The sequence below is a fragment of the Notothenia rossii genome (assembly GCF_949606895.1).
Source record: "Notothenia rossii genome assembly, chromosome: 11".
In the NCBI taxonomy this organism is placed as follows: domain Eukaryota; kingdom Metazoa; phylum Chordata; class Actinopteri; order Perciformes; family Nototheniidae; genus Notothenia; species Notothenia rossii.
In genome coordinates this window covers 57848844-57874035 of record NC_136910.1, presented here as the reverse complement: position 1 = coordinate 57874035, position 25192 = coordinate 57848844, and the positions used below count along the sequence as shown (strand labels likewise).

At 40.2% G+C, this 25192-nt stretch overlaps 2 protein-coding genes across 7 annotated transcripts; both read left to right on the top strand.

Moving 5' to 3' along the window:
- The first annotated feature begins 634 nt into the window (after window positions 1-634).
- Window positions 635-3357, top strand: pnx (posterior neuron-specific homeobox). The gene is made up of 2 exons (XM_079657834.1): window positions 635-1106; window positions 2784-3357. Exons 1-2 carry the CDS (start codon window positions 995-997, stop codon window positions 3233-3235), a joined length of 564 nt encoding a protein of 187 aa, XP_079513960.1. The 5' UTR covers window positions 635-994; the 3' UTR covers window positions 3236-3357.
- Window positions 3358-10147: 6790 nt separating this feature from the next.
- On the top strand, window positions 10148-24120 carry LOC307023791 (uncharacterized protein). Of its 6 annotated transcripts, none has more exons than XM_079657363.1 (5): window positions 10148-10470; window positions 10782-10874; window positions 11066-11122; window positions 16404-16493; window positions 20903-24119. In XM_079657363.1, the coding sequence occupies exons 4-5, from the start codon at window positions 16461-16463 to the stop codon at window positions 21935-21937; spliced, it is 1068 nt and encodes a 355-aa protein (XP_079513489.1). In that variant the 5' UTR covers window positions 10148-10470; window positions 10782-10874; window positions 11066-11122; window positions 16404-16460; the 3' UTR covers window positions 21938-24119. The 6 variants fall into 6 exon arrangements, with proteins under 6 accessions (XP_079513489.1, XP_079513488.1, XP_079513492.1 ...); XM_079657362.1 differs by having other exon boundaries at window positions 10410-10470; window positions 10596-10874; XM_079657366.1 differs by lacking the exon at window positions 10782-10874 and having other exon boundaries at window positions 10426-10470.
- Window positions 24121-25192: the final 1072 nt, after the last annotated feature.

Genomic DNA, 25192 nt, shown 5'->3' with positions numbered 1-25192 from the left:
CTCTGTATAAAACGTTCACTCTAATATGTCAACAACATAAAGCAAGACTCTTTAGACTTTATCAACACATGTCTCTTTTGGAAATGCATGCAAATTAACACATATTTAGTAAGATAATGGCTCATATCTAAATGTGTTCCCATCTCCACCAGTAGTAGTACAGGTTCATTCCTCTCTATATTCACACTCTACTTTCTACTCACTTTAGCACTAAAAACATGCTCAACTCGTTTTAAAGTCAGTATTTCTGATGTATGGAGTGATACAAACATCTGTAGAAACCTTTACCTTTAATATATAAATAAAACAAGAACCTGGCCTTAAGTGTGCATGTTCACACGTCTCTTCTGGAAAATATGCAAATTAACACATATTTAATAACACAATGCCTCATTTGCATATCTAAACGCAACATTTAAGAAAACTTGCAATACAAAAAAGACTTGCTTTAATGTCAGTGATGAAGTGAGGAAGTTTCATTGTGCTATCTATTAGTTTAAATGTTGACCCTACCCCCCAACCCCCCTCTCTTTACTGCAGGATCAGATGCTCATAAACTTGTTAGTGGCTTTATCATTAAACCGCGGTGCTTTGTGGGGGATCAACAGAGGAGAGAAAGGCTTCTTAACTTTCCCTTTGAGGAGTCCATCAATTAGCATCACAAGACGCGTTCACGTGTCCTACCCGCGGAAAATCAAGCATTTCCAAATAATGACAAGCGGAGAAACAAAGAGAGACACGAGGGGGAAGAAAGGAGGAACATTTCAAACAGATGCCCCGTAATAAATAACGACTCCAGCTGAGAAACGCATTTGCATTTTGAAGTGTTTTTGGGGTAAAAGCGTGTCAGAGAAACGATTGTTCTACAATACACATCCGGGTCTTTTTCAGTGACATGTTAATGTGCATGGTGGCGTGTGCAGAGGCTGTTATATAAAGGGTGAAGAAGAAGAGGAGATGAGAGGTACCTGCAGAACTGAAACTGATCCTGAAGATGAAGCAAGAAGCGAAACTGACCCGGAGGACATCTTTCTCTGTGGAGGACATTTTAGACCCGGCGAAATTTACAAGAAGACACATTTGTGTAGAGGAGGAAACTTCAACAGGTGAGAAATACTTTTAGAAAGTGTTCAAACTATGCAGAGTTGGAGGAAGAGTTGTAACATTGCACAGTATTTCATTTTAAATGCACATTTTGTAAAGATAAGATTAGATTTTGATCCTTAATTGGTGATTTTTTTAGTCTTTACTTGCACAATTCTCTTTTACTATTGTATTTGTATTTCTACTTTTATTGCAAAAACTACACTTTAGCTGTGATGCATATCAAACTCAAGGCTCGGGGGCCAAATCCGGCCCGCGACTTCATTTCATGTGGCCCCACTAGAGCTCTGAAAAAATATAATATGTTTATTAAACGATTACATGGCGATTTACAGAAGCACGTTGCCCATAAACTACATGTCCCACAATGCATCTCAAATTTGACTTTTTTCTCAGAATTTCCCCTTTTTTTCTTCAAAATGTCATTTTCTTTTCAAGATATCACTTTTCTGGCTTTTCTTTTTTTTTAAATGGTGACATTCCCACTGAAGAGACTTGCAATTACTTGCCCTAGACTTCTGCTTTCAGACGGAGTTAATTATGAAGTTATTACCCCATCAGATAATAATCCAATGCAGAGGCAATCATGTAATATAATGTATTATTTTATATATATTAAATATTTATATATGTATTTTTCTATAGTCTTAAAGTTACAACCGGCCCTTTGAATGCAACCATAATTCCTACGTGGCCCGTGATGAAATTGAGTTTGACACCCCTGCTTTAAAGCAACACTAAATTGTAAAAAGTCATGCATTCATATTCTTACTTAAAGGTGGGGTAGGTAATTCACTTCAGAAACACTTTTTGTTATGTTCCATGGAATGTTCTTAACATCCTGATAGCAATGAATATCTTAAATGCTTTGACAAAAAATCCATTAAAAATATTTCATGTGTGGAAGCCGTAGTACTGTAAAAAGCTCGACCAATCATCTGAGCCGGCTAAAGTAACTGGATGGCCTACCTGCCTGTCAGCCTTCCATCTGTGCACAAACTTATCTCGTGCCCTCATTGGTCATGTGCGCGTTCGTGTGTGTTGGAGGAGGGGCTCTGTAAGGAAGTCTGAAGGAAGTGGCAGATTTATTTAGATTATTTATTCATTGAGCGTTTCACACAAAAAAAAGTGTTACTTCACAGTTTTACGACACATTTTTATTTTTTTGACTTGCAAAATTATCTTTAACATTATCTTTTTGTTTGACAAACATCATATGTGTAATTCGTGGCACAATTTAAAACGGGATCGAAAGATAATCTTTCTCTCTCCATTGACTTCAAAACATACTTTATCTAAAATAAGGTCCCATGGAGCTCCCCCCCCCCCCCCCCGGAGAGGGAGGGACTTCGCCTCTCTGTACTTTAGGAAAAAAATACCTTGAGCTGTACATTACACCTCTGCAGATATGAGTTAGACATTACCTACTAAGATGGAACTTTATTTAACCTCTTGGGGAAATGCAGGCGTTTATAGCAGCAACAGGGTCAGAGTTATTAATATTATTATTATTATTATATATTATTATTATTATATATTATCATTGCTATTTCTAGTAGATTTCCCCTGCAACACAAACATGTCCCAACTTGGGATCAATACTTCTTATCTTATCTTTCTCAGAATGAAAACAGGATGATAACTTCATTAACTGATCCTTCATTTCCTTTCCCTTTTAGAATCTTCCCCCCACAGAGATGAAGGCAGAGATCTCCACAGAGATCTCCACAGCCCTGAGGAAGAGGAGGAAGGTGATGAAGGTGAGGAGGCTCCATGTCCGGGGAGGAAGAGGCTCCACAGCCCGAAGAAGAGCCGCAGGATCCGCACGGCCTTCAGCCTGGAGCAGCTGCACCTCCTGGAGCTCAGCTTCAGACGCAGCCACTACCTGTCGGTGTTCGAGAGACAGAACATCTCCGCGCTGCTGCAGCTCTCTGAGACCCAGGTGAAGATCTGGTTCCAGAACAGACGCACCAAGAGGAAGAAGGAGCGGCAGCTGAAGGGCCCGGAGAACGAGGAGGAACACGGGTACATGGACAGTTTCTCCCCGCTCAGCGGTAACCAGATGTTCTACCCTCAGATCCACATGTTCTCCCCGCTGGTGCCTTTCCATCAGCAGCACTATTACGCATGACGGGTACATTACGGAGAAAAAGGACTTCCCGTAGAATATGGCACTATTTTCCTGATTCATACGAGCTGTATAAGTGCCAAACATGACTGAATTTATTAACATATTTTTTATAATGTAATTATGCTATAACTTATTTTTTTAATAAACATTTTCTATGAAGTTGTCTCGTTTGATCGTTTTTTCTTCAAAAATGTTGAAGTGACACATGAGGCTAATAGTTAATTATTTTTAAAATGGTAATAACATTGATATGCACACATTTACAAAGACACATATGAGAAATAAATGTTTCTTTTTACAAAAACAGTGATATTTAATGTTTTCTTCTTAAAATCCATTGACATCTAACATGCAGTTGAGTCTTTTAAAAATCTAAACAACTTTTTGAAACATTTACAATCATGTGCAAAAGTAAACACAGTCACATGTTCTCCCCGCTGGTGCCTTTCCATCAGCAGCACTATGACGCGCAAAACTGGGCAAATGACGGACCAACGAGCGTCAGGAAAAAGGACTTATATGGCACTATTTTCATGATTCATAAGAGCTGTGAAAGTGCCAAACATGACGTACGTAACGTATTTTTTAAAATGTGCTATAACTTATTTTTTAATAAACATTTTCTATTAAGTTGTTCTCGTTTGTTCGTTTTGCTTCTTAAAATCTGTTGACATAAAACATGCAGTTGAGTCTTTTAAAAATCTAAATAACTTGTTGAAACATAAACAATCGTGTGCAAAAGTAAACAAAGACACATGTTGCCTCTCCATCACCACCACTATTACTATTACGCATGACACGCAGACTGGGCGCATCATGGACCAGCGTGGAGCACCGGAAAAAAGGACTTCCAGTAGAATATGGCGCTCTTTTCACGATTAATAAGAGCTGTAAGAGTGCCAAACAGGATTGACTTTCTAAGAAACGTTTGTCCGTTATTTCTGAAAGTCAAACATGCAGTTGAGTCAAATAAAACCAAACAGCTTGTTGAAACATTTACAATCAAATAAAGTACAGATGTTTTACAAAAACCCATCAAACCCAGTACAGGATTGATGTGGTCGACTTCATTTGACAGACAGTATAATCCAAACATCTATTTCATTGTGAGTTGGCATTTATTAGCAGAATTTTGTAAAAGTAAGATCCCATTTAATGCTACAGATGATAGTGATGTTACAGACAATTTACCGTGATGTGAGGTGATCTTTCCATGTTCCGTGCGCACTCAAAAGTATTGGGAGGGGTGTGGCGCAGTGGGTTAATGCGCTGATTTTCGATAGCCGGTTCAAACCCCACTGCTGTCAGCATGTCGTTGTGTCCCTGAGACACTTCACCCCAAGTTGCTCCTGTGGGGATTGTCCACAGTATTGAGAATGTAAGTCACTTCTAACAAGTGACATGTAACATAACATGTAATGTATTTCCTGTTCACCTGTGACCCTAAAACACCCGACCTCCAGGCTCAGAAAATGTGTATATGCTGCCCTCTTGTGGCCAAATGCTGCAACACCTTTTTACATTAGAAAACATACAATCACACATGTGATGAAGATCGTGGGGCGTCTTTATAGCTTTTATCAGGTTCCTTGCTTTGAAAAATAACCCATTATTTGGGTGGTGGGTTTTCTGCCTCTTTCTGCACTGTGCATCATTAATGTTGTTTATTTCTTTTAAATTGGCGCCATGACACTTCTCCTAAACCACAACACTCCAAAAACACCTTTGCACAGAAAACAAAGCTCCTAAAACACACACTTTTCCTGCAACATACAGAATCAAACATGGTTTATCATCATTATTAACTTAATTATATATAACTCTTATTATGTATTCATATTGCTTGTAACATAAGGACAACAGTTCCACACAGGAGTTGCCCAAAACAATCATTTATTTTACCTAACAGTGGTTACAACCAACAATAAAACAAACAGAAGAGCGGTGTCCTGCTGCACCGAGCAGGGCAGCTGAGAGAGAGCCTGTTCTGGGCTAGGCCCTCCCATTTGACATTCCTGCCCTCCCCTAATAAACACGTTTTTTATTATTTATAACATTTAAAAAAAAATAAAAAATCGTTTTGCATCGTCTGACACAACATATGAGCTGCCATGCAGAAAGACAGTGACAAAAAGAATCCAGCAGCTTTATGACAATGAAAAGGAAGATAAAGAGAATTTATTGGAGAAAGCCGAATGTGTTGCCCTGACTGGGGATCATTGGACCTCGGTAAGCAATTCAAATTACCTCTGTGTGACGGCACACTTTATTGACATCTTCTCACTGTTCTCAGGTCAAATATTTATATGTGATTAAAAATGCGATTAATTTTGATTAATTAATTACAAAACCTCTCATTAATTAGATTAATTTTTTTAATCGAGTCCCGGCCCTAATATATATATTTGTGTTTACTCTGGAATACCTCTCCCCTGGCTAACTGCCTACCCAATACTAGCTACCTTGTCTCACCCTAGTCTTCCTGCATGCCACGACAGGTATTTTAAACACTCACCCAACGACCCGGTAAAGCCCCAGCGAAGCTGTTACTCACCAAGAAAGCCACGGACGTGTACCAATGACAAAAAAAAAGTCGAATCATGTTTATGCACAAAAATAACAAACAAAAATAACAAACCAACAAGCTCCCCTGAAAGAGATGTTGCTTATGCCTATCAGGAAAGGTCATTGATGAACATTCTCCCTCCCATACCCATTCTACCCAATTTGATCAGTAACCCCTCCCTCCACATAGAGTCATACACCTTTTCAATGTCAAAGTACACTATTACCATTATCTCTTTCATTTTCAATGTTCTTTCCACATCGTTACTCACTCTTACTAACGCATCTATTGTGGAACGCCCTTTACGAAATCCGCTCTGAAAACTACTCAGCAGCCCTTTCTGTTCCAGTACATGTGAGAGCCTACGGACAATGATCTTTTCCATCCATTTACATGTGTGATGTAAGAGCTATTGGTCTGTAGTTACTAGGGCTAGCTGTATCTTTCCCTGGCTTATTGAATGGTAGCACGATTGCTGTTTTCCACACACTTGGCATATCTCCTTCTCTCCAGATTTTATTGAAAAGACTCAGCACCATTTTCATAGTTTCCATAGGTAACTGTCTAAACATAGCATAACATAGCTGGTCTTGTCCTGGGGCTGTATACCCTGTACCTTGTAAGGCTATTTTGAGTTCTGACATTGTAAATTCCACATCCAGAGCTGACCTATTATCCTGTCTCTTCTCCTTCACGTTTTCATTCTCTGCTAGTAACTGCTGTTCTTGCTGCCTATGAATATCACTGAGATGCTCCCCACTATGAACTGCTGCAAGTGTCCTTCCTAACATTTCTGCCTTCTCTTTATCTGTCACTGCCAGCCTCTCCCCATCAACCAAAGCTGGGATTTCCTTTTCCCACTCATCCGCTTAAACATGGACCAGACATCACCTAATGTTACTCCTCTGCCAATGGTAGAACAAAATTCTCTCCATGTTCTCTTTTTTGTATATTTAATTGTCCTTCGAGCAGCTGCCCTTTTCCATTGAAACTCTATAACATTATTTTGTGTCATGTTTTTCTTTAATTCTCTAAATGCATTATTTCGCTCTTTAATAGCCCTGCTGCATTCCTCATTCCACCATGGCACCACTTTCTTCCTACCCTTGATTGTTGTTTTGGGTATACTGTTCTCTGCTGCATTCAGTATATGTTGCGTTATTTGGCTTGTAATGACCTCTATGCTTCCCTCTGATGTTAGCAGGTGTACCGACTCCTCACACCATATCCTACATTTCCCCCAATCAGCTTTATCCAAGCACCACCTGGTTATTACACCTCCTTCCTGCATATATACATTAGTATTCATTTTAGTAAGCACTGGATAATGGTCACTTCCTACAGTGGAGCTATTCAAAACAAACCATTCGCATGTACGAACCAAACAGTTTGACACTAATGTCAGATCCAGGCATGAGACTTTCCCCCTGTGTACATCTCATCTTGTGCCATGTCCATCATTAAGGCATACTAGTGTTCTTTCCTCCAGCATTTCTTCTATATTTCCGTTACTGTCTGTATGGTTGCTACCCCAGAAACTGTTGTGTGCATTGAAATCACCACACCAAACTTCCTTCCTATGTTTATTGCCTGCTATTTCTTTAAATATATCAGTGGTTAGATTTTTACATGGGTTGTATAAATTGATCATCCTAATGTTATCTTGTTTCCTAGGGTTGCAAATTTCCACTATAATACACTCTATATCATCAGGAGATTGCACCTCCCTATATGCCACACCATCTTTGAGAAACGTGGCACACCCTCCACCATTTTGACTATTAGCTCTATCATGCCTTATACAGCTAAATCCTGGAATGACAAAGTCTAATTGAGCTCGTAACCAGGTTTCTTGCACGCATATTACCTCAGGGACCACCTCTAGCTCATATATATATTTCTTGAATTCTTGACCATTAGCTATGAGGCTTCTTGCGTTCCACTGTAGTATGTGCAGAACCATGATTAAGGATCTAACCCTCATCCTGATTTTCATTTTCCCCAGCTCCATTTATAGATAGCATTGCATGGATCTGATCTGCTTTAATATCTTTCATGTCTAGGAATTTTCCAGCTGCCTCCACAATGGCTTTGATTCTATCACTTTTCTTTTTTAACTGTAATGCAACATTTACAGTATGGCATATGAATACCACAAAATTCACCTTTTTCACTCCTAGAACATGACCCTAGAACAAAACCCGCTTGTTGTTCATGAATTTAGCCAATTAAATTTTTCCAATCTCTTTTTCAATTGCTTTGGTAAGTTTAATCGGGTGGTAATGCCCACCATCCTGGTTGAATTCTATTACAACTTTCCACTCGTGTTCTAGTTCTTTATACAACATTGCTTGGCTGACACTTTGACTGATTTTAGCTTTTTTGCTTTGATTAGCCTTGTCGGCTTCACCCGACCAATCCGACCAACTTCTAGCTCTCACTGAACTATCTCTTTCTTTCAAAGATCTTTTCTTCCTCGCAGCTTCGGATATCATCCATTCCATATCGTCTCTTTGGCTACCATCTGAGCTGGTTGACATGATGAAACACTCAATGTACAGTTTATGGAAATCCGCCAAAAATAACAGTCCAATGCTACCGTTTCTGTATGTATACGAGTTTTCCGATTCTCTCTGAGCTTTCTGTCACGCGTCTCCGACTTCACTTCCTTCTCCGACCGGTTACTTCCTGGTTGTGACATTCACCTGCATTGGGAGCACCTGGGGGAGAGGCTGCACCTGGAGACAATAGGCGCTTTCACACCGCAGTACTTTTCCCACAAAGGTTGATGAGAACTTAGTTCATCAGAACTCTTTACTTCTGATGAACTAAGTACAGATCGCGTTCACACCGGAATAAGTCCCTGGGGGTGGATTAGGCAAATGAAGCCGCTGACGTCACTTCTTCTTCTGCTTTTGGTTTACTGACAGGCCGCAAAGAAACTTTACGGCGTATACTGCCGCCCAAAATCCCCGGCCGGAAGTCCCCGGAGTTGGGGACTGGCTTCAGTAGAAGCTGCTGGGACTCCCAGCAGCTTCTACTGAAGCCTTCCGAGTAAATCGCCAGAACGCCGACACCTCCTCATCTCCACCGCTCCCATGTTTTATTTTGTGTTGTCATAAGTTAGTCTCTCTGCGTTTCTGTGCTGGGCTAATGCTAATGCGAGGATAATAAAATGGTGGCTTCACAACACTTTTTTTTTGTTTTACGGGGCGTGGTTTGCAATCCGCCTAGCCAATCAGAAATATAGCTCTTTTCTCACAAGAGAGCCGCATGAGAGTCCCTGCTCTCTAGCAGGGACGGAAAAGGGGGTAAAAAGGTTCTCATTAACTAATTATAGTTCAGGCTCTTTTTGGTGTGAACGCGACATTTCGGAACTATATCGGAACTAAAGTGGGAAAAGTACTCCGGTGTGAACGCGGCTAATCAGGGTGAGAGAGAGAGAGATAGAACACAAACAAGCACACACACATGAGCATCCACTGCGGCACGTAACACTCACACACAAACTGTGTGCCGCTATAATTATTATTCCAGTTCGGTTCTGGGTGAGAAGCAGTTGATTTGTAATGCTCAGCTGACTTTATGTTATTTATTACACCAGTTGTCTTTAAGAAGGTTTGAGTTATTGTGTTGGAGCTCTTTACTAGTGATGGCGAGATGAAGCCTTATGAAGCTTTGAAGCTTTCCAGCCAATTGGTTCGCAAAAGGGTTCATCTCATGAGGCTTCATCATGGGCTTCATTTGAACCATTTGAACACAAACCCCCTGTTGGTCAAAGTGTGTAAAACAGGCAGATTGGACATCTTAACAGTGTGCTCTATCTCATACCGAGACCGAGTTCCCAATGAGTAAAGCCTTGGAATAACTCTAAACAACGAACAAAATCATATTTTCATGTTAACAATGTTGTATTTATTCCAGTTTAATGATTGTTATTGAAAAGCCTAAAGAGGCTGGTAAACATTGCAAAGAGGGATTTGTATTCCTTAATATTTGTAAACTTAACCATGTTGTAGCCTGAGATAAGCTAAACCATATCAAAGAATACATTTATAAACTACATTATCTCATTTAGCTGTAGCTTTTTATAAACTAACAAAAAATACTTATTGACCAGTCGTTGAACCAGGAACCCTGCGGTCGTGAGTCAACTGCTTTCCAGCTGAGCCACACCACACACTCAGAAATGTATCTGAAAACACTGTAGACAATTTATTCCTGTATTTATTTATTTATTTATGTATTAATGTTTTTATTCCTACTTTTATTCATGCTTTTATCTATTTATACTTATGACATGTTCCAACCTCTATATAAGTGAGGGTCTGAGCTCTCTTAATTCCATCGTGTCGCAGGGCCCGGGTACAGGAGGGGTAATTTCGTTCTTATTATACATCCATGGGTAATATGAGCGTTGTGATTCAACCGATCTGAATCGCTTTCTGAAGCAGTCACGTGGTATCGACAGGCAGCGAGGCTTCGTTCATGATCGATGACGTCACTGGCCCAAAACGATACTGAAGAGTTTATCGCCGGCCACTAGAGGGCAGCGTCACTGCTGTCGCTGACCGGATATGCCGTGCTCTGACCCGGTAGTGCCGAGCGGCCATTTTAGTTCAAACATTGTTCATTCACTCCGCCTCGAAACGTTCATCCACTCATTCATGTAAGATTGTTTCCACTATTGTTTGGTGTGTCTATACTCTGTGTCGTTGTATATATTTGTATTGGTGATGACATGCATGGATGTAGTACTTTGTCAGCTTATCTTGCTGCGTTGCTCTGTTTCAGGGTGTCGTCATGCTTGTCATTAAACTACCGAAACTGACATTGAGGAGTGTGTTTCTTCATGACTACACCATGAATGAGTCTCGATGCAAGCTTCACAAAAAGCGTTATGAGTAATTTGCTTTTAAATTGCGTTTTAAACCGACGTTTTTAATTGTGTTTTAAGCAACTTATTTATGTATTTTACAGAGCTTAATGTACACAACCGGCCCAGCTACCCGGGATATTAAGTGACAATTTCCCCGGCAGGATTAAGCTGAGTTGGAAATCTACTCTGTGGAAGTATGCCTTGTTTCTAACTCTTTCGTTTTATATTGAGTTGGTGAATGAGGCTGGCAACTAACATATTATGTTGTTTCCTTTTCAAAAGGACCAGGCCAGCCACTGTCCTATAGTGTTTTTTTGTATTTTCTTGTTCATTTTCTTCATGTGCAGTTTATGGCAATATAATCATTTTATTGTTTGTGTTTTAGGTTGCGTTCCTCTGCGGCGTTGGCCTGGGCCCGGGTGGAACGCTGCCTGCCTTCAGTGTAGGTGTTACACTTTCTTTTCTGTATGCTAAATATCTCACTGTTATTATTTTTATAGCGATTGTGGTTTGAATATTGCATGCTTTCGTTGTTTTGGTGTGTGGCTTTTCTTGTTTTTGCCCCTCACGATTAGCAGGCACTGCAGCCCAGTGTCGGTACCATATGTGTTCGTGGTCCGTCTCTTACCAATGACGTCACTGACGTCACGCATTGTGATTTTGCGATTTCCCCGCAGGCTAGGCATTCAAGACTATTCTAATTAGCTTCGGCTTGATGTGGAGATGTGATTTGATGTGTCGTTTGTCCCCCAACTCCTGTCCAAAGTTGAGATGTGTCTTAAAATACTCAGGGGAGTTTCCTGAATTTTCATGCCCAAAGCCAAGCACTAGGCCCTGGCATAGCCGTGGGAACATGTTTCAAATGGGGGGTGCTGTGGGGATGACACCAGGGCCGGTTTTGACCCATTTGCTGCCCTAAGCAAGATTTTAGCTGGCAATGAAAAACCTCTACAAAAGACCCCTACACTACAAACAGAGAAACGTATTGACATGGTGGACAGCTTATATAAAAAGGCTTCAAATGTATTCAGTATTGCATGAACATGTTTTTAATTGGGGGGTGGACTTCACATCCTCTTGGGGGGTCCGGGGGTGCCTTCCCGGGAAGAATTTTTTTCACATTTTAAAGTAAAATGCTTCAATCTGGCCACTGCTCCGTTTTCACAAACATTTTCACACGCTAGGAGTATGGAAGTACTTCCATTCGCTTCGTCTTGATCTGTAGATTAGTGATGTGTCGGTCGCGAACGAGCAAAGAACCGGCTCTTTTAAGTGAACGACGGGAGCCGGCTCGCGCCCGCGAACGGGCCAGTTTTTATGCGGAGGGATCTAGATCGGCATGAAGGCACATTATACAATGTACACATTATCCCGTTTATCACATGGCCACATTCTCAACAAAGTAACGTTATGACTCCCAATATTAATTGAAATGCTTTTTTGGATTTAGAAAATGATTTTATTGATTTAAAAAATAGTTGTATTTATTTAAATTGACATGCATCCGATAAGAAAAATAGTCCGTTGTTACTGTCTGAACTAACGTAGCAACGGCAGGAACTGCTTCAATAGTGTTTTTGAGGCGCTTTTTGATTACAGATTTGAAAGCATCGTTGCTTGCTTTAAAAGTAGCACAATTCATTATGTCACACCTTGGAAAGTATCTAGATATCCCTGCCCTAATGCCAAAGGAACTGCACACTGAATATGTGTCGCCGTTTGATGTCTATCTCTGGACCGCTGCGTAAAAAGGAGGGTTTCTGCCCGTTACTTCTCTTCTTACTTCTATAAGAATAAAACACGGAGGAGGGAGATCTCTTTTTCTCCCCCTCTTCTGAGAGCCCAGCAGCTGATCTCAGAGCACGCTCCCCTCTCCTGCAGGGGGGCGTGGTCAGCTGCAGCTCACAGAATCAGCCCCCTGCAAAAACAGCGCTGGAAAGAGCAAATAGAGCTAAATGAGGCATGGCTAAAATGCAGGATCTTTTTGGTATTTTGAATTTATATACTTTATATAGTTATGGCCCTACAATATATTGTTCAAATATAGCATGATAGGTTCACTAGAATGATGATGATCTCCGCACTACAGCTGCTGCATGCATGCAGTGACATGTAATATCCAAGGATTAGAGACGGTTGGATTCTGCTGTTTTGAGCATTGCAATATATTTATTTTTAACTATGTTATTTATTTATGATTATCCTTAGGCTCAGCAAAGATTTGATGTCAGCTGTTGCTGTCTTGTTTTCTATAGCTAATAGTTACTGAAATAGAGCCCTGCTGTTTTGTCATGGCCTTTTCTTTAAATATAATTTAAAAATGTCGATACAGTAGCCCCTTTTTAAAAAAATAGTTTTTATAGGCCTAAATGTTGCTATCTGTTTTGTGTAGCGTGGTTCTACAAGCAAGTCAGTGCATTCATTGGGTGGTATCAGAGAGTTACAAGAGTCTGTAAATGCAATGAAAACATTTGGCCACAGCAAATCATTTATATTAAACTTGTAATTTTTACTTTTGAATACTTCAGTACAAAGGATGTATTGATTAATTTAAGTGATATGTGTACACATCATTCATTAGTCAAAACAGGGCTACATTTGATTTAATTAAAAGGTATAATATGTGGTACACTGAAGAGCCGTTTGGGAGCCGAAAGAGCCGGCTCTTCTTGGTGAGCCGAGCCGAATGATCCGGCTCACCAAGAAGAGCCGGAATTCCCATCACTACTGTAGATGTGATGTGATTTGCCCTTGGAATTTCGTCATTTTAGGGGCAAGGCCATTTGGCCTTTGGTGTTACACATTTTTTCAGGGCGCAAAGGCCACATGCCAGGGCACAAAGGCCATTGAGGGAAACATTTGGATTTGGAGCTTACAAATAAATAACTTCACTTTTTGATGAGAAAAACACACAAATGACATGGAAAACGAATCACTTTTTTAATAACAATAATGTCAAACATGATATCATCATATAGGCCTATGCCTCCTTAGTATTACCGTATTTAAAATAAAATACTCTACTTTGAATAATTAGTGTTTAGTATGTTTTCCATCTACTACTTCTCCCATTCAGAAGTCCAAAATCAAATCTAAAATTCTGTTAATATGTAACAAATATATTTCATTTCAGAGCAGAAGAAACAGCCTTCAAGGGTCAAACTCTGCACATAAACACACACTGTGTGTGTGTGTGTGTGTGTGTGTGTGTGTGTGTGTGTGTTGCTTTAATTCTGTCTTTAGGACGTTGTTGTGAGTGTGGACGGAGCAGCTACAAGTTGGTTTAGCCTGATTGATCCATTCAGAAAACACGCATTTTAAAAGGTTTTTCGCTTGCCGTCTGGTCCGCAGACTTGTCAAAGCATTACGTTTTTTACTAACCGGTATCAATATGTAGTTACTTCGGCATCATTTTGAAACGTGTATTACAATTGAATCACTGTAAAATCGGTTAATTTTGTCGTAGTTGGTTTCCACGACAGTATTTACATGGAAATAAGCCCCGCCCCCTCTCCAGCACGTCCTGTTTGAATGACAGGAGTAAAAAAAACAGCTGACAGCCGCGGTGAAACTCCAGCGGTTAGAGCGATGAGGATATTCGCATCACGTCCGTTGTGAACGCAGCATAATGCAGTTCAGAAATCACTGTTCTGTCGCTTTTAAAGCAACTTCGAGATTTTAACAGTATCAGGGGCACACAGGCTATGGTGGCCGTAGGACGTACAATTATTTGTGGGGCATAACGGCCAGACCGAGGGGCTACGACGGCCATGGCCGTCATGGCTGCCGTGAAAATCCTACCCAGCCGAGCACCCCTGGGTAAATTACCGTACAGCCAATCACAATGCGTGACGTCATTGGTAAGAGAAGGACCCCGAACACATATGGTACCCCGAACACATATGGTACCCCGAACACATATGGTACCGACACCGGCGGACCAGGCCTGCCCAACTGAGGAGGGTAACTTATATACATGTTGAATTGTATTTGCCATTTTTACACTTTACATGAATTGACATTTTAAACTATTTCCAACACTTGTTAAATAAAGCTGCGTATATTTTTGGAATTCATGCCTCTGTCATAATTGAGCCTATTAAGGGAAGCTTTAAAATCGGTCCACGACTTACATTTAGGGTCCACGGGTTCCTCCTGCCCCTTAGCAGGAGGTGGCGTTGTCAGTGACTAGCTTTACATATGGTAACCTCAGTCACGGTTACCATATGGTTTTAAATATATGCCAACTAGCTTATTAGCATCGCCATTCACCGTGAGGTAGCATTTTTCCCATTGAAATGAACGGGGTTCTTCAGTTAGCAGCTAATGCTAAGCGACGGTTTAGCTCAATAGATAAATAGATATACTTTATTTAAATAATGATTTATCTTAAACTGGGAAATGATTGTGTCACAGCAGAAGTGTTTTCAGACATTACACTTAAACATATTTAAAAGATGCAATACGATATAATAAAAATGAAGCATTAGCAGCAAGTTTACACACAGGACACATATCACTAGAGCAGGGGTGGGGAACCTTTTTCCTCTCAAGGGCCATTTCAATTTTTACAACATCCTTCGAGGGCCGTACAAATTATTGAGCTCAACGTTTGCTTAAAAAACTAAAATCACAGCCCATTCATTTCGCCTTTCTTTCATTCTATCCATGTGGACATGATTTGGGGGGGGGGGGGGGTCTAACATCATCTAGTGGGGTTTGGGGGCATGCACCACCAGGAAGATTTTTTTTAAATGTTGAAGTTAAAAGCATCAATTTGGTGCACTTTGAGAGCAACATTAAGAGATCTATTGATACATCTCTCAACACCCAGATGAAACAGAACTGTAAGCAGATTTTTTTCTTTATGGATATTTTACAAATCAATTCCCTTTCAAACTGTATTCTTGTTTATTAAAACAACTTTTTTTTACTGTCATATTAGTATTGTATACCTGTTTACTTTATTCTCTTATTTTTCTATAACTATAATGATCATATAAAGATGTGCCTTTACCTCACTGGTTGGAGAAAAAGCTTCTTATATTCGTTAGCATAGCTAGCTAACCAGATGCTAATAACAACAAAGTTATTGACTGTATGATCAGTATGACAGATGAACAGATCGCCACTGGGCTTTCAACTAAAGACACAGCCACGCAAAAACTGCGGCATGTGTACGGCTCCTTATGGGTACTGCAATTTGTTAAGTCCCGGCCCGGAACCGCGTTCTGGTGCTCTCCGTTAGAACTACACCCCTGTCAGACGAGACATATACCACGTGATGACACGTTAGGCTCGTGTTGTGTTGTGTGCCAGGAAAAACAGGCACTCGCTTGTTTAATTATTTTGCGGTCTAGGTTTCTTGAATTGTTTTCTTTTTTGCGTGTGTTTATAAATTACCTCGAGAGCCGTACTAAATGGTCTCGAGGGCCGTATACGGCCCGGAGGCCAGAGGTTCCCCACCCCTGCACTAGAGTATCTAAATAATACACAATATACAGGAAATACTTTATATATGGAGTACATTAAAGAGTCTCACTTGCTAATGTTTGCTTTCTGTGTTAACTTACTGATATTTAATGACACAGATAGCGTTATAACAGTGGTTCAAGTACTTGAGTAAATGTACTTAGTTACTTCTCACCTCTGCTATGAACCTACGAAGTAGATTAGATTTGTTGTGTCTGTCGGTTGTATTGAGTTGTCTTGTTTTGTGTCAGCTGTAGTTGAGTTGATTATTTCAGAGACCCAGCCGGAGAAGGAGCCCTGAGAGCAGCATGGAGGAGAACAAGGAGACCTCTGGAGCTCAGGTCAGTGTGCACTTCATCAGTGGCGAAACTGAGGCTCTGGTAAACTGTGGTAACATGAAGAGCCGTTTGGGAGCCGGAAGAGCCGGCTCTTCTTAGTGAGCCGAGCCAAATGATCCGACTGACTAAAAAGAGCCGGAATTCCCATCACTAATACGTAAAGAGATAGTATCTATAAGGGACGGCTCAATTCCAAATTCACACCGCAGTACTTTTCCCACAAAGATTCATGAGATCCCCTTCTTGACACCAAGATGTCTGCTTGTATTGAGTTGAATGTGGCTGAGAAGTCTAGGAAGAGGGCTCTAATGGCGCGTTTCCACTGCAGGCCTCGCTCGGCCTCGCTCGGTTTGGTTAGGCCTTATTAGGCCCGGCTCACTTTAATGCTGCGCTTCCATTACAGTTTAGGAACTGGGGTAGTTACTATAGTAACGCAGTGTAGGCGGAGCAGTGACGTCATCTTCAATGAGCGCCCCAGAAAAACAACAGGGCCATTAGCTCTTAGCACTCAGAGCTCACAGCTCTTCATATCTGTTCAGAAACTAGACAAAAGTTAAATAAGTCCAAACCACAGCCTGTCTGTGTCATGGAGAATACAGTCACTGGTTTATTTATGTCTGTAGGCCGTTGTTGTGAGTGTGGACGGTCGGAGCATATATAACGTTAGCTTAGCCGATCTCCATTTAGAAAACACGCAAAAAAAGGTTTTTCGAAAGCCGTCTGTCTGCAGATTTGTCAAAGCATTAATTCATGGTTTTTACTAACCGGTATCAGTATGTTGTTACTTCGGCATCATTTAGAAACGTGTCTTACAATTAAAATCATGGTCAAATATGTTCATCTTGTTGTAGTTGTAGCCCCCTTGCCAGCGATTCTCTCTCTAGTTTAGCAAACTCAGCCCGACTCAGCCTGGTTGTTCCTGGCCCTAGAACCACGATTTTATGGGGCCAAAAAAACTGTGAATTAGGACCCGCTAGCCGGTACTAGGCCAAGTGGAAACGCAACCAAAAACGGGCCCCGCACGGCTTGGCACGCTTAAAGCGAGCTCCGCGCTGCATTGGAAACGCGCCATTAGTATCTCTTAACATATCTTAGTAATGATATGAACCAGAGTAGCAACAGTACCACCCCCTTGCTTATAGGCAAATTGGTATGGATCAAGTATGTCTTGTCCGTCACAATAGGTTTAGCTGAAGAGGTCATTCCTGTCATGGTTCTCATGGTGTCCCACACTTTTTGGGGTCTTTGGCTTTAAAAGCATTTCCCAAAAGCTCTGTGTGCCAGTTTTGATTCCCTCAATTTGACTTTCAGTTCTTTCCATAGTCTTTGTTTTTGAAAACTATTTTCCTGTTTTTTATAACTTTTTGTTAATGTCCTTAGTCACATAATTTACTTGATTTGTGTTTCTTTAGTGGGAACACAGAAGTTAATATAGTCTTTGGTAACGGTAGTTATTTCATCTAGTGAGCCTTCCTGAAATATGTCCCAATCTGTCCAATCAAAACAGGCTTTCAACTGTTCCCTACTTTCATTTGTCCATGTCCTTATTACTTTCTTTTCTGGTTGACTTCCCTTCAGTTTGGTCTTATACACTGGTATCATATTCACAACATTATGATCAGAGTTCAGTATTGGTGGTCTGTATTTAGACACAAAGGCTCCTTTATCATTTACGAAGCATTTGTCCAGGATATTGTCTTTCCTGCGGTGATCCCTAACATACTGCTGGAACCCAGGTAACACAGTCTCCAGGCGATATTGCTTCATGTCCCCGAGCACTATTGCCGGTTAATGGGGGTGGCTGAGTTGCAGCTCGTGAAGACAGTCAGTGATGGAGCCGGCCGCCAGTGGCGCTCTGCCGCTGGGAGGCACGTAAACAACAAACAGTAAAACACCTGAATTCTCTAGGCAGATAAAAGGGTCTTACAGACGTAGCGATTCATTTCAGACAGTTTGAAACGCGAGGGCCGTGATTGGTACCTGATCTGCCCTCGCTCAAGGGAAAACCTCCAGCTTGACTTGAGACCGCCCCCGTGATAGATAAATGTAATTATAATGAAGCCAGCTGCAATGGATCATTGATCCACCAGGGGGTGCAGTGGGGTTCCACACTGGAGCTCATGTGAAATAAAGTCAGATACAGTACGCTGGATGTACAGCGGAACTTTGTTAAGATCCATATGTCACGGATATCATACTCTGTGCTAAATAAGAGACATGTAATCATCATCCGCTACGCTTTGGGATCCTGATCTGGATGACGGGTGTTATTTTCCCCATAAGGAACAAGTCGCTGCAAATTATCCCGCTTATTACATGGCCACATTCTCAACAAAGTAACGACATGACTCCCAATATTAATTTAAATGCTTTTATGGATTTAGAAAATGTTTTTATTGATTTAAAAAATAGTTGTATGTATTGATTTAAATTGGGTTAAAAATAGTCCGTTGTTAACGATTTTTAAACAGTTTGAATGAAACGGCAGCTCTCTCCCCCCCTCCCCCCCTGATCTTTCTTCTCCAGCAGCTAAATTAAAAGTAGGTTACTCTGAGTGAGCATAGACTGTATGTGACAAGCTTACAGTTAGTGACGTAACAACACCATAAAAGCGGGTGGGTTGAAAGCAATACGGGAGGTAAAAATAACTACAATAATTGTGATTTATTTATTGTGGCTTTTATGTTTTTAGGTATAAAATGTTATGTAATTCAGGCTTATAGTTCACCCTTCTCTAAAAGCCTTCAACAATGACAATATTCATAGTAATTTAATAAATCCTTCCAACACACATTGTAAAAAATAGCCTACTGTAAGTTAAGAAATCATTCCAATATGTACATCTTCTGATGTAACAACAATAACATTATAAATAGTAACATAGCTGAACATGGTATTGCACATTTAGCTTTGAGTGTTACTGACCTGAGATGTTTTTATTACATGAATTAAGGTGACTGAGGCTTTGGGATGCAAACTCATCTGTATGAAAAAGGTGACAAGGATCCGAGCCCCCGGCTCCCCCACCCCACGGAATGACAGAGGATTTTAGCAGTCAGAACAACTAAAGCAGCAGTGTTAATAATAACAGTAACGCCAAAGAGTCACATCTAATAGAAATATATAAAAGCATTTATTTTTAATTGTGTAGCAGTCAATTTATAATTTTGGCAGCACTGTTGAGCATTTTGAAAATGTATTTTCAGGCCTCTGTGCAAGGCTTAGTATTTCTATCTGTATAGCCACATGGTGTAAAGTAACTAAGTTCATAAACTCAACAAGAACTATACTTGGGCACAATTTTGAGATACTTGTAGTTTATTTAAGTATTTCAATGTTTTGCGACTTTGTTCTTCTACTCCACTACAGTTCAGAGGTACATGGTGTACTTCTACTCCACTCCATTTATTTAATCCCTTTAGTTACTTCACAGATGTGGATGAATGATGTGAAATATAATGAAGTGTTAAATCAGACTTTAGTTCCACCTGGAGTAAATCCACCAGCTACCCTGCAGTATACAAAGTCATTCAAACTAGCTGCACCTTTACCAGCTTTGAGAACACTTTCATGATCAATCATTATAAAACATATCAAATATATTATTCTGAAATGGACCAATCTGCACAACGACTACTTTTACTGTGGCTACTTTCACTATATTTTGATGAAAATACTTTTCTACTTTTACTTGAGGAACATTTTGAATGCAGGACTTTTACTGTAACAGAGTATTCCTACAATCTGGTTCTTCTACTTTTACTCAAGTACAAGAACTGAGTACTTCTACTTTTACTCAAGAACAAGATCTGAGTACTTTTACTCAAGTACAAGATCTGAGTACTTCTACTTTTATTCTAGTACAAGGTCGCTCTGTTCTTATGAAGGTAAACGCAGTGAAGTAAACGGTAAAAGGCACAGCTCTTTGCAGCTGGTGCTGCTCTTCTCAGATTCTGCTGAGTTACACGTTACTGCCTCCTGGTGCTGCAGAGATTTCATGAAGTGAAGGAGGTTTTCCTTCTACAAAACAGCTGTGGGCAGCAGATACTGTGAGAGACACAGACATGAATACATAGATCAAGGCAGACTGGTTCACAGACTCTCTTGTTTTGCCGATCCGGTGCTTGAACAAATAACTCTACACCCACAAGTCGAGTCTTTTGTCAATGTTATTCAAGCAAGTCTCAAGTCAAAAAATATTTGACTATTCATGTGACTCGAGTCCCCCACCTCTGGTATATACTGTGATTAGAATGTTGCTGTATTACTGGATCAAATATAATAAACACAAACAGTTGATAAGTAGTATTTTCTTAACTCAAGATTTATATTAAGTGAGTTTTTATTGTGTTAACTTGTGTATTTTTGCTTTTTCGATTGACTTTCTCTCTTTCTCTGTCCGTCTGTTCTAGAAACCGAAAGGAAAAGAGAGATATCACAGCTGTCAGCAATGTGACAAATCCTTTACAACATCTGGACATTTAAAGCGCCACCTGCTTATTCATACAGGTGAAAAACCGTACAGCTGTGAAGAGTGTGGGAAAACTTTCTCTACATCAGATGCTCTCAAAACACATCACCATATTCACACTGGAGAAAAACCGTACAGCTGTGAAGACTGTGGGAAAATTTTCTCTAGATCAAGTCATCTCAAAATACATCACCGTATTCACACTGGAGAAAAACCGTACAGCTGTGAAGAGTGTGGGAAAACTTTCTCTAGATCAAGTCATCTCAAAACACATCACCGTATTCACACGGGAGAAAAACCGTACTGGTGTGAAGAGTGTGGGAAAACTTTCTCTACATCAGGTGCTCTCAAAATACATCACCGTATTCACACGGGAGAAAAACCGTACAGCTGTGAAGAGTGTGGGAAAACTTTCAAAACATCAGGTGCTCTCAAAATACATCTTCGTGTTCACACTGGAGAAAAACCGTACAGCTGTGAAGAGTGTGGGACAACTTTCTCTAGATCAAGTCATCTCAAAATACATCACCGTGTTCACACTGGAGAAAAACCGTACAGCTGTGAAGATTGTGGGAAAACTTTCACTACATCAAGTGATCTCAAAAAACATCACCGTATTCACACGGGAGAAAAACCGTACTGGTGTGAAGAGTGTGGGAAAACTTTCATTACATCAAGTGATCTCGAAAAACATCACCGTATTCACACGGGAGAAAAACCGTACTGGTGTGAAGAGTGTGGGAAAACTTGCACTACATCAGGTGCTCTCAAAATACATCTTCGTGTTCACACTGGAGAAAAACCGTACAGCTGTGAAGAGTGTGGGACAACTTTCTCTAGATCAAGTCATCTCAAAATACATCACCGTGTTCACACTGGAGAAAAACCGTACTGGTGTGAAGAGTGTGGGAAAACTTGCACTACATCAGGTGCTCTCAAATCACATCACCGTATTCACACAAGAGAAAACCCATAGTGGTTTTAAGAGTGTGGGAAAACTTTTTTTTCTGAGTTGAAGTCTGACTAACAGTTGTTTATGTTATTATTATTGTTTATGTTTTTATTATTATTGTTATTTACTGTGTTTTTCGGTTTCAAAAATAAAATGTCCTTAGAAACAGACTCATAACCCTGCGTATTTGTTGTGTTTTGCAACATATTATAAACATGTCATTCCCTTATTTTCAAATACCACAGGTTGTGTAGTGATGTATTTGAGGTGTACTGTCCACATCGCAGACCTGACGTTGTGCCGTCAATGTATGCGAAGTGTACAGGACCTTGGTCTCTGAGACTCTAAAAAGCTTTTCTCGGTTACCTGTCCACTTTGCAAACTATTTGTCATATAAACTGATACTTCAATGATAAAGGCACAAGAACCAAGCTGTGACACTCCCAACCAGCAAGGTGTAAAAACGATTTGCTTCAGTCAGCCGCACCGGTAGGCTGCAGCACCTCTCCTTTTATGCTGTAGCACCTCGACCTGCAGGAGTAACGCACTCAAATTAAATAATAAATAATATACACCACAGAATCTCAGGCTCTGAAAGGTACTCTAAAAAGATAAAATAATATAATCTAAGGAAATGGCTCCTACATAACCGGCCTCTAATTGTATTTGAGTACCACAAAAACAATTATCAAATATACATTTAAAAAAAGGAGCCTATACAGTTCAGGATTTCTATTCATTTCATGAATCCAGTCATTTACCAATATGAGTTGTGGTGTTACTCATCCTGTCTACATGATATCATCGTGCCATCAGCGGAAGAAGACTCTTTGCCAGGGTGTCCGCGGGGTCTTAAAAAGTATAAAAAGTTGATCAATCTATTTAGCGAAAATGAAGGCTATTAATTTTCCAAGGTATTACATTTTGAAGCTTGTTTTCAATAAGTATATAAATGTTCAAATAATAATAAATAAATGGTCCAAAGAGGTTATTTTTTTAGATAATTGTGTTTTGCACTTTTGATACTCTTTGCCTTTCTGGTCTTTGCCTTTCTGTCACCTTTTCTGCCAGATCTCCATCCCTTTCTTCTTAATTACTGCTTTTCCTTCTCCAAGTTGAACTGGTAGTGTTATTTCCTTTTGTTGTGCACTTTTTGCTAATCTATCAGCACACTCGTTCCCTTTCACCCCCTCATGAGCAGGCACCCAGCAGAACTGCAGATCTATACCGCATCTGTGAAGTCTTAACAGGCTGTGATTGATTTCTATGAGAATGTCTTCTCTGGCAGTTGTTGTTGACTGTATGCTTTGTAAACTGGATAAAGAATCTGTGCATATCACCACACTATCTGGTCTGACCTCTTCCACCCACTGTAGTCCTATTACTACTGCCAGCATTTCATAACCTATCAATTTTTAGTAATGACGTTTTTGCTGCTGCATTATACACCCGTAATCCAGAGTTGTCCTCATTGCCCTATAGATGAAGCGTAACTGCAGTTAGCAATAGCCGCTAACTTTGCCACGCTGACTATGGGACAGCACGAGGTGCGGCCGCACCAGGAACGCTCCCTCACCTTGCATTATGAACAATGTAACGCTAAGTTGATGCAGGGGCCAATGTATGCAGTGTTCTTTATATTGTAGTCATAGAGACTTCATTGTGTGTATTCCTGTATGCTGTTCATGCGTAATTGTTTATAATAGTTAATTACTTTATGTAATAACGTGTCACTTCAATCGCTATTCTGTTGCGGTCTTTGGCCAATAGAGGGCAGCATAGGCCTGCTAATTGTGCCATTTCTTTGTCTCCGCGGTTTGCTGTGTAACGGTGTCACTAGTCATTGTCCCTCTGTATTACATGTTTGTTCATACCTGTTTATCTTTATGTTACAGATACCACACCCATTCACACACCCATCCAACTACCATTGCATGTAAAATGTACTACCCTGGAAATCAATAAAGTAGTTAAATTGGAACTGCCTGTGGAAAGCCGTTCTTCCTCGCACGTCCGTCGCTGACACCTTCTAACAGAGGACTGGAAAATCAATCTGCAGTACGACCCGTATACTTTTGCACGCCGTGTTCCCAACAGTAACGCTTTATATTGTAACCTATCCATTTTCAGTAATGACGTTTTTGCTGCTGCACATATTATACAACCGTAATCCAGAGTTGTCCTCATAATTGCCCTATAGATGTCAATTAATGCCTGTTTGTCTGCCCCCCAGTCACATCCAGCCACTGCTCTTAATAGGTTCAACACTTTTTTGGATTTTGTTTCCAAATGTTTAATATGAGTTTTCCATGTATATTCACTATCTAACCATAGCCCAAGATATTTAAATTCATTGACCTCATTCATCGGCTTTCCATATAATGTAAGCTTCTCAGCCTCCATCTTGTGTTTATTCGTAAATTTCATGAAGCAAGATGTGATTGCTGACAGCTTGAAACCCCAGTTGTATGACCACTTCTCCACTTTCTTTATAGCTTTCCCTATCTTTTCAAACACATATGGAACATTTCTTCGTGCATATAGCGCAGATTTTATGCATCCATCCAAATGACTAAAATTGTCATTTATCATAACGTTAAATAATTAGCGGGCAGATTGAACTCCCTTGAGGAATACCATTTTCTATACTGCAATCTTTTGAAACCTCTGCCCCTACTTTAACTCTGAATTTCCTGTCTGATGAAAAAGCCATGATCCAGTTATACATTCTCCCTCCAACACCCATTCTACTCAATTTGATGAGCAACCCATCCCTCCACATAGTCATACGCCTTTTCAATATCAAAATATACTATTGCCATAACCTCTTTCATTTTCATTGTCTTTTCCACCTAATTGCTTACTCTAACCAAAGCATCGATTGTGGATCTATCTTTACAAAAACCACTCTGAAAATGACTCAGTGACCCTCTCTGTTCTAAGACGTGTGATAGTCTATGCACTATCATCTTCTCCATCCATTTACACAAGTGTGATGTAAGTGCTATGGGTCTGTAGTTATTGGGATTAGCAGGATCCTTCCCTGGCTTATTAAATGGCAAAATGACTGCCGTTTTCCAATTCCTTGGCAAGACTCCGTTTCTCCAGATTTTATTAAATAGTCTCAGAACTAATTTGAATGTTTCCACAGGTAATTGCAGGAACATGGCATAACTGATCTTGTCCTGGTGCTGAGTATCCTGTACCTTGTAAAGCTATTTTAAGTTCTGCTATTGAGAAGTCTACATCAAGAGCTGATTTATCATCCCGTCTCTTTTC